Source organism: Drosophila novamexicana, unplaced genomic scaffold (genome assembly GCF_003285875.2).
Source record: "Drosophila novamexicana strain 15010-1031.04,08,12 unplaced genomic scaffold, DnovRS2.1 tig00001810-arrow-arrow-pilon, whole genome shotgun sequence".
NCBI classification, from domain to species: domain Eukaryota; kingdom Metazoa; phylum Arthropoda; class Insecta; order Diptera; family Drosophilidae; genus Drosophila; species Drosophila novamexicana.
In genome coordinates this window covers 311,967-322,658 of record NW_020824894.1, presented here as the reverse complement: position 1 = coordinate 322,658, position 10,692 = coordinate 311,967, and the positions used below count along the sequence as shown (strand labels likewise).

Genomic DNA, 10,692 nt, shown 5'->3' with positions numbered 1-10,692 from the left:
TAGTTCAAATTGAAATTGATTTTTTTTTTTAAGTGCAACCGCAAGGTGACTGTACTTTCTTCGTTTTGGCCCGTTTGAGTCCAACAGCTGTCACGGCCAGCGCTCGCTCTGTTTCATTCCGCTGTTCCGCTGCTCAGTGTGACCAACATTCGTTTGTATGCAGCGCTTCGACTTTTGTTTTCGACACAAAAATCAATTTCAATTAACCGAATATGCAAATGGGCCAACTTAAGCTCAGCCATCGAATCATAAATATATGTATACATATATATTATGTAAGCGCCCATTGATTCAATAAAAACCTCGAGAAAAATGTGTATTTTCACCGCCCACCAACAAGCGCCCGTTCGTTCCGGCCTGGCGTCAATTGATATTTAAAGAACTTTGTCTTGTTGACACTTGTCGCGCGCCGGGATAAACGAATTTACAAATATACCAAATGTCCGTCAGTCAGTCAGTCAGTCAGTCACTCAGTCGGTTCGTTGGTCAATCAGCTATTTAGTTAAGACAATTGATGGCTCAGTCGACGTTTGCTGTTAAAGTCACGTTTTGCATTTTGTGCTTTGATTTGACAAATGCCCTGCAAAATAACTCAAATGCCATGTTTATGCCCTGAACCCTTTGGAAATGGGGTAAAAAGGTGCTTTTGTCCAAATATGTAAAACAGGCAGTGGGAAGCATCTTCCACCCCATCAAGTGCTATATATCAAGAGCCGATTCTATGCTAATGTGCTGATATCTGTGGCTGCAAAAGCTTATGATGCTTATATAGCTGAATATATATATTTTATTTTACCGATATCTGGTCATATTTTTAACACATATTAGGAATATTTAATGTTTTGGATACATCCATCAATTTTGCCCAAAACTGAAAAAAAACACAATTTCAATTCTTGAATACACACTCACACTTGCGATATTTGTGTCTTGAAAATTTCATAAAGATCGGACAATAAACACCGATCATGAAACATTTGGCAATGAAACACAGAATGAAAGGGAAAAGAAACTGAAAACTGTGTAGGAAACATGAGCTGCTACCAACTGTGCCATAAATTCGAACTAACTAATAAATGAAGTGGAAAAACAGCAGTTAAACATGATAGGCAAGCCTCCCCATATATATAACAACTATAGGGCATAGTATGTTCTACTCTTCTACGCGCTTCTCTTTCAATTCACCTTATTTATCTTTCTGTGTGATTTTTTAGTCTCAAATACGGAAATCGGCTGTATATATCTTGTTTAATATGTTCCCACCTTCGCCTTTCGGCCCGCTCGTTCGTGTTGGCTCTCTTTGTTTTTACTTCTTTTGTTTTGGTTTTACCACGAAAGTTTTAACCTGCATTTGTTGCTGTTAATTTCGATTGACAAATACTTTGTTGCGGGCACTCGAGCCGCATGCCACATGCCACATGCCGCATGCCGCATGCCGCATGCCACACGGCATTTCATTTACGGTCTTTCCTTGCCGCTGATTGTGAATGGCAGCCTCATTCCGAGACAAGCAAAGAGTTAACAATGTGTGTCTGTGTCTGAGTGTGTGTGAGTGTGTGCGACGAGGGGCGTGGCTAGCTGTTGTCTTATAAGCAGTAAGGGAAGGATGGGGGGGGGGGGGGGGGGGGGGGGGGGTTGAGACCAGAGCTAAATAAAGCCAAACAAGCCCAAAAGCCGGACTCGCTAGGCTTTGACTTTGGCTTAGATAACTGTGTGTACGTATGTGCTTGTTGTGCGTGTGTGTGTGTGTGTGTGACTGGGCTCGCCCACTTATTCGATTCATTTTGCCCGATAAACCAAATCAGTAGAGCACAAAATTTCAGTTGAATAGCAATAAGACAATGCCAGAGCACAGTGCACTTGTCTTCGATATCCCAATGCACATTTGCTGCACCGGTGCACCTGTAGACCCGTGCACCCGTCCACCTGTGCACCTGAGCACCTGTGGCCCACCCCATCAGCCCTTTCAGTTGGCTCCTCCTCCGCCCCCGTGAGCTGCTGCTGCCGCCTGTCCGTTACCCTTTTATGCCTGCATTCCCGTGTGGCCAGTTTAATTGGCCTCTTCCTTTTGGCTTTGATTAGGCTTCAATTGATATCGTTTTAGCTTGAATTTTCGAAATTCATCAAATGAAGCGCAACTCCTCGAATTTTAATTAAAACTTTGCCAAGTGCAAATATAACACTGCAAATAAATAAGGCAAATAATATTTGCAATCATTTACGAGCTGGCATCATACGGCTGGATTTTTGCGGCTCAAAAGTTACACTCCAAACTCTTTTTCCACACAACTTTCAGGCTTTTCACTGATATTTCACGCTTGTGGGTGGAATTTATATAACTGAAACGGTGCAACGTTTGGAAATGAAACATGGAAAGTCAAATTTTAAGGGAAATACTTCTGTGAAACATGTTGATAATGAAAATTGTTGAAACATATGCAAAACTACGTCTGATGTCTAATGTGCATCAAAGTTATTTAATTTAATCAATTAATCGGCTGTGGAAACGAAGCGTTCTGATTTGCGAGAGACTACTGTAGCTGCAAAATGCACTCTTGAATTTAATTAAAACTAATCGCTGCACCACATTTGTTTTCAGCTTATCCGATTTCTGGTGCAAATAGCCTTTTTCTCGTACTCTATTTTATTGCTTTATCTGCAATTAGCCAAAAAAAAAAGCTTTAGAGCAAGAGCAAGAGAAAGCGAGACAGAGTGAGTGCGGGCAAAAGAGACAGATATAGATGAAAAGCGTGAGAGATAGAGAAAGAGAGAGAGGGAGAGAGGAGTGGTTAGGGAGGGAGTCATACATGGTTTAGTTAATTGCAGTTGTTGTCACAGGACTTGTATTGTATCTGTGTATCTCTAGCTTTATGCATGGGCAGGCGTATGTGTGTGCGTGCATTGACAATGCGTGTTAATTGACTTACGTTATCAAAGCTTTGTCCTGTTGCGGCTTTTAACAATAGATTTTGGCAATATTTGCAACAGACGACTCGCTCGTGTGTGTAAAATACATTTTGTCAAAAAAACACGGCTGTGCAACAATAGCGATTTTGTTTCAAACATTTATTTTTGTATGGAAAACTGTTTCGTCCTTGTCAAGATGTCCCAATTAAGCTCAACAATTACAAGCTTCGACCATGTATGCTCCAACTGACTGATTGGTGCAACAATATCAGTCGAAGCAGGGCTGCAATTTTTATTGTAATTACCTTTTGTGTGACATCAGCGCACACTCAGAAGGGGGCTGGCAAAGGTCCACCTGGAATCGTAAAAAATTGCGACAAAAAGGCTTTTGTTTTTGAGCCCGTTTTTTGAAGATATTTGTGACAATTCATTTGCCAGGTTTTGCACACTTTTCAAAATATTCCATACCTTAGTTGGAAAAGGGTTGGGATATCTTTCAAGTCTCATTGGTTTCAAACTCGCTTTCAAAACTTCAAATGCGTGCTTAAGCGACTAAAGCGTATATAATTTTGCGGCTTAACATATCGTATATCGAATATCGTTTTGGGGCTTAGCATATCGGTTATCGAATATCGTTTTGGGGCTTAGTATATGGTGTATCGTATATAATTTTGCGGCTCAGCATTTGATATATCGTATATCGATTTTAAGCCCCAGCTTATCGTATATCATTTTGCGAATATCGTATATCGTAAATGTAACATATATCTATGTGGTTATTTAAGTTACGGCTGACCGAAAGCTACTCTGCAATTTTATTTTATTTTTTGAGTTTTCTTTCCGATTATTTCATACTATTTAAAAGGTATATATATATATATATCGATATAGCTGAACTAGCCCTAAATACAGTGGGTTTGGGCAACGGATCCATGCATTATTTACCAAGCACCGCCTGGCCTTGTTTTTAGTAGGCGCACTGAATCACTTGCCACCACAATAAAAGCCCGAAACGTATGGAGCAGCACTTTAATTGCCATGTCCGAATGCTTTCGCTTTTTCCATATATATGCATGCACATATATGTATATATTCATACATATGTTTGTATACATATCGTAGACCCATTCGTAGCATTTTCTTTATAAGCCGGCAAACAGTCAAACACTCAAACGTAAGGCATTTTAAAATTTGCATGTGCTTCTGGCAACAATGGCAGCTGCCGGTGCTTAACTAGTTAGTTAGTGCCCAGGTGGTGCTGGTGGAACTGCTGGAGCAGGTGGTGCAGTTGCTGCTGCCCAGATGGGCGCTGCGTTTGCTGTCACAGACAGGCAAAACACGCGAATTGACTTCATCAAACGCTCGCAAGCTGCACAAAATTGCTTCGTTTCACTGTCGCACAGTGGTACAATTTGACGTTTCTACGCTTAAAAACTTAATAGGTGCTAATGGCTGTGAGATTTGCTAATGAGCTTTTCCTAAGCTAGCGACTTTCCAGTTAATTTGCCTATTGAAGGATCTCAGAACCTTTAAGGGCTAGAGACTCGAATATAGGTCCTCCTAGTGCCCGTGCAGTACGAGTTTGTTTCCGATATTCGCTGACTTGCCTCGTTTCAATCGATAAAAATCACTATCGAAATCCTTTATTTTCAACAAATCTCATAAGTTTTAAGAGCTAGAGTCACCAAATTGGACATGCAGTTTCTTGAATAACGATTTCCATCGATTTGGCAGAAAAGTGGCGAGTTATCGATGATTTAAAACAAAGTCTCTATTGCTTAAGTTCTCTTGGACATATTGGACAGACGGACTGAAAGTCGATTGATCCAGAAAATATATATACATATATATACATTATGTAATCGGTAAGGCCTGCTTTTGCCAGCTACCAACGTTTGCAAAAGAACTATTGTTAACATTTTAAAAAGTACGCTTTTCTTTGTATGTGACATAGCTGGCTATAGGGTATTGGCAAGTCGGTCAGTCGCAACTGAAACGAACTTCTTGTTTCATACTGTTACACACAAATTGGAATCACTGTGCGGCTGATGGTGTTGCTTTTGCTGCCACGAGCGATTGCATTTGTTACGGCCACAGCAACAACAATTACAGCAACAACAGCAAGAAGAAAAACAACAGCAACAAGAAGAAGAACAACTCACAAACAACAACTGCAAAAACATCGCACTTTGACTTTAACGCTGTTGCATTTTACTAGGTCAAAAGCAACGTCACCGCCAGCAAAGGTTGCGAGCGAGTCGAAAGCGTGTGAATGGGAGGGAGTGATGGAAAGAAACAGAGAGAGAGAGAGGGAGGGAGAGAGAGAGAGAGAGGGAGGGAGAGAGAGAGAGGACAGGCGGGTGTGTGCATGTGTGTGCGGTGTCAAACATAAATATGGCGTAAAGGTGAAACTGTTGCTGGCTGCCGTTGCTGCTGCTCCTTGCTGACTGCCGGGCATAAATCGGTGCCTGTGTGTGTACGAGTATGCTTGTGTATGTGTGTGTGTGTGTGTGTGTGTGTGTGTAAGTGTGTGTGTGTAAGTGTGTGTGTGTAAGTGTGTATGTGTGTGTGGCTGTATAGCGCGCTAAATTTCACACAAGCATAAATACACACGCACACACACAAAGACACACAAACACACACACACAGACACACACAGACGCACGCACACACACAGACGCACATGCAGGCGGCCAAATAGCAAACCATTTCTAATTGGAGGTCGTCCTGGTTGTTGTCTTGGCTGCCTTTTGGCCAAGTTGTTGTTGCTGCTGTTGTTATTGCAGCTTATGTTGCGAATGGCTCTGAGCAACGAGCGCAATCATTTTTCTTATAATATTTGCCGAGCGTCTTCCGCGAAGGACGCACAGCCGAGGCAAAAGGAGTCCAACGTGCGTTTATATGTTTGTAAGCATTTCTTAATAACAAAATGAGCAAAGGCCAGCGCAGCCAGTGAGACGTTTCAGAATGCGACACAAAGAATAATGGGCAAACAAATTAAGTGCGCTGAGAGAGAGTCGCCGTGCAATATGCCAGTGAGACGTTTAAGTATGCCAGATAAACGGGAATGGGACAATTTAGACACGATGATTATGTGCGGCGAGAGAAGAAGAAACAGAGAGTAAGAATCAGAGAAAATCAGCTTCATATAGGCTGGTCATAATAATAATAGGGTAAACTGATCACAGAGCCAGTGCAAAGGTGTAGAATACAACACAAAGTATAATCGAAAAGAGCAAATATAATAGAATGTAAAAGGAGAACCTCTTCCTTGTTGGCGCTTAAGGTCTACAGTAGTAAGGTGATGGACGCTGAACCAATATAAGACGCATATATGCCAGGCTATAATTTAACTTAAATTTCTTATCTTCTTTTTAAGATGTGATAATGCCTAAAACTAAAAGGGCCCCTGGCAATAAGTGTTTGTCAAGATGGGCGATTCGAGAATCTCTGCTGTAAAGGATTTAGGTGAAGATATGAAAGGAGCGTAACCTGTTTGATTCTAAAACGAATCTTGAGCCGAAACAGTTGCTGAAAAAAAAGAAGAAAAACGAATCTCGAATCTTGAGCCGAAGTCATTTGGCAGAAACATAGATATGTAGGGTATGCTTTCAGTCAAGCTTTCATGCGAAAGCATGTGCTTATCTTTACTTTTAAATTATTTCTGATTTTAATAGGATTTAACATCTGTTTGCGAAAGGTAGGGCATATACGATATATATATATATATATATATATATATACTGGTGGCTGTGCGCTTTCAACTTGGTTGCATTTATACTCGTTCATGAATCGGGTATATTAGTTTTGTGCAATGCCCGTCTTGCGCAAGTTGGTTAAATCTCTTCGACAGCCTTATAGCTACTGTGACGTGTAAGGAATATTACTGATGATAAATATCGATAAATATCGATCCAAACATATATCTTATGCACATTTCTTAATACATTTAACCTGGCAGCCTGCTTTAAACTTTTATTTGACGAGTATCACGTAGTCGATTGCATGCGACCGCAACAATCTTATTTGCTTGGATTTACGTTTGGTCGCTTAACTCGCTGCCTCCGTGAACACATTTCATTGCCAAGGCTGACAAGTTGCAGCAGCTTCTTGGTACTGGCAGCGCTTCGGGTTGTGGCTAGCGTTTGCTATTGTCGACAGCCCTCCGGCTTAGGCACGTGCGGTGCCACCAAGAATACCACAAATGATCGACAATCTGTGGCGTGAACTTGTTTGCGCTGCTGTCTGTTCACATATTTGCAACTAAGTGCATTTTTTTAAATATTTAACACATTGAAATTGGTTTAATTGAGCGTATATTGTGCAAAAGTGTAAGGCAACATAATTGAACCCATAAGGTATATATATTTTTGATCAGGTTTCGATCAGATCGAGCTATGTCGCACGAGTCATGCACGCCTATTCGTGTGTGCTTGCACTCTTTGTAAAAACCAGACAGACCAAAGTTGGTGTAAAGGTTCCATATTTCGTATGGTATAGATTGATGAAGTATGTCTTTCCTTGTCGAATACTTCCTTCCAATCATGAATGCTATATTTATGCCTTGCAAGTTTCATAAAGATCGGACTATAAGCACCGAAGTTACACAAAATGGGCATTTTCCATGCATAGTGCTTGGCAAAGGCAAGAAGAAGCACAGCCGCTGCGTATATATACATTCTATTCCAAATATCGTAACTCTCTAACTTTTTTCTCCTTGTTTTCTAATTATATGTTCTAAATGAATATAGTTAGTTTAGTTCTATTCTAATTATATTCGATTCTTGGGTTCACACTCGTTTTATTGTGCTGGGTAACTTTTAGTCGGGCTGTGTATTTTTTTCATTTTTTTTCTTTTTGGTTGATATTTTTGAGTGGCATCGCGTTTTAATCGAATCGCAAATGCACTCATGTAAAATTCAATAATTTCCGCTCACTAACTCAATTAAATCGCCATTTGAGTTGCAAGCTGTTGCATGGTCGCAAGTGAGAGGGGGGGCAGGGGGACTTGCAGCAGCTCATCCCGCAGCATTGTTTGGTAATTGTGAGCAGGGGGGAAGGGGGGAGCGTGCTGTCAGCTGTTTGTTGCGTTTGATTAAAGGAATTCTTGTGATTTTCATCCAAGACCAAAAGACGGCAACTAATCTAAAAAAAAATCCCTTTTAAGCCCACTCTTACACAGGATTTCAAGAATTCGCTGTCATAAGGTTGCTGGCAGCCTTAAAACAAATTAAAATAGGCGAGAGTGCTCAACTCTCTGGAGTGTCCGACGAGATAATACCGTGTACAAAAACTTCCTTTTTATATGGAAGGGAAAAGGGCGCAGAATGGAAAGAATTATTTTAAAGCTAATGGGATGGGCTAATGGGAGATTAAATGATCCGAGCTGGCGTTACAAAACTCTTGCAAATCGATATTTATCGATACTATGGAAATGAGCAGAATTATCGGAAACGGAAATAACTCCGTTTACCTTATGATATACGAGAATATGTTTTAGTTATGAGACTCTAGTCACTATTTGTTTTCGAGCTGGACAAGTTTAAACTTTCTCCTGATCAAAGTTTAGGTATAACTCCTAAACTATTCTTTTTTACAAATTTTTAATTAGTACGGGGTATAAAAAGTAAACTGTTCTTTGGCTTTTGGCGTCAGAAAAATGTACCGTTTGTACCTGAGATAGGATGTTTGTGCTAAAAACAGAAGCCTATTTTTAGAAGAATTTTTGATCTAGAAAATATATATAAATATATATATATATATTCATATTAATAAATAGATATTTATAGCAAAGGAGATGCCTGCTTCCACCTGTCATCAAATTTGAATATGGCCGTTTTGTAGATTTCTGTAGATTATAAACTATAAATAATTGAAAGCAATTGCTCTTGTTGTCGATTCTATTGTTTATTGATGTTGCTAGTGTGACATTTGTATCTCTGGATGCAACCATACGCTAGTACATTGCGGCTAAAAGTGCGATTGAATGGGCGGAAGATTTGAAAATGTGAAGGCCAATGGCAAATAATGCAAATATGCTTGATAAAATGTATGCATGTGTTGGTGTATATTAGATATGTGTTGAATGTGCATCTATGAGTATTTGGCAAAGTTGATATTGGCATTTAGGCTCGGCCCGATGACATCGCTATAGATGGTCTTGCTGCGCTGCTGTGTCTGTCGGCGATTTGTCACATAGGTATTATAATCGACACGGGCATTCGCATCGCTATCGCTGTGCAGCCAGTGGACAAAGCGATGCATCTGATCCAGAAACGCAACCTTGCCCTTATCAATGTGATCCACCTCATACCAGCGTACGATGGCATCCTCATTGATAACGCCCGCCCGATACAGATGTACCGCAAAACGTTCAAAGGATTTGAAGAGCGCATGGTGCTCATAACACCATTCCTGCAGCCGCATCAGCAATGCAATCTGTGCGCTGTCCGTGCTGCAAAGTGCATTCAGCAGTGGTGCATATGTTTGCAGCCTGCGTATGGTCTGCTCCGGACTGGAATTGGCCGGGCTGCTGCAACTGGCATTACTATTGATTGTCTGCCAGACAATGCCGATGACTTCTGAATCGGACATGTGATGCTCGCGCTGAAATTCACGCACATTTCGCACCACCTCCACATGGGGCAGCTTTTCGCGAAAATCGTCAAGCAGACGCTGTTGCAAACGTTTGCGCAATTCCTGCCCGGCCCGTGTCTCGTGCAGCTTAATTACCTCATCCAAATCGCTCTCCTGATAGACCTGCTGAAAATATAGATCGCTGCGTAGCATTGGCGGCATAAAGCTTATTATTTTGCCATCCAGACCAGATTTCTTGAGCATTTGCAGCATGAAATTGGCGCCACGTTCACGCTTCAGTGTGCTGCACACCACCAGCATAAATTCCATGGCCAGACCCTCGTCAATGCTCGCCTGTTGCTGGCCCAATGCAAGCAGCGTTCGCGGATTGATTTGCCCATCGATCAGATACAATGCCATCAGGAGAGCCAGACGCCGACGTGCGCCCTCCTCAAAGCCGCCGAGCAGCGTTAACAGACGCTGGGCATGCGACTCAAAAGCCACATCCAGATGCTTGTGGCGACACCGCAAACGCTTCACCAGCTGCTCGTAAACACGCAGCGCATTGAGCTCATCGTGTGTCGTGAATACACAGTAGCTGGTTCGCAGCTTCAGATCGCCGCGCGTGGGCAGTTTGCCATCGCTGGTTAGCAGGCCGCCCGTATATAGCACATCGTAGAGTTGTCCGCTCAAACGTTGATAGATCGGCTTGGAGACGATATTGTCCAATGCCTTCCAGCTGGCCTCAAGCTTACCTTTGGTACGATCGAGCGCCTCGACCAGTTCATTCCGATAGGCCAGGCACTCGTTGTCCTTTTCCTTTTTCGTGCGATTGCTCTTCAGGCGGAAACAGGGCAATATATATTTGGATGCCATGCTTTTCGTTCTTCACACTCTCCTCTTCCGCTCCCTTTCTCTCTATCGCTCACTCTACTTCTTTCCCTCTCTCTCTCCCTTTCTCTCACTTCCTCTCTCTCTTCCTCTCTCTCTCTCACTCTCTGTCCTTTGAATAACTTGTCTTGGCTTACATTTGGCGCTTTTGCAATTTGTTTCCTTTTTTTTTTTGGGAAGAGGGTGATATCTAAAATTTGTGTGCGGTTTTTTCCGGTTTTACCTATATGGTTTTTCGTATCTTATATGGAATTTGGTAGGCGTTTTTCTTTTTTCCTTTTCTTGTTTATTTCTTTGTTTGAAGTTGTTCTTTGCGGA

At 41.7% G+C, this 10,692-nt stretch overlaps 1 protein-coding gene across 1 annotated transcript; it reads right to left on the bottom strand.

Moving 5' to 3' along the window:
• Positions 1–9,000: 9,000 nt before the first annotated feature.
• Positions 9,001–10,359, bottom strand: LOC115768482 (protein krasavietz-like). Its single transcript, XM_030713062.1, has one exon. The coding sequence runs from the start codon at positions 10,357–10,359 to the stop codon at positions 9,001–9,003; it is 1,359 nt and encodes a 452-aa protein (XP_030568922.1).
• Between the last annotated feature and the right edge of the window lie 333 nt (positions 10,360–10,692).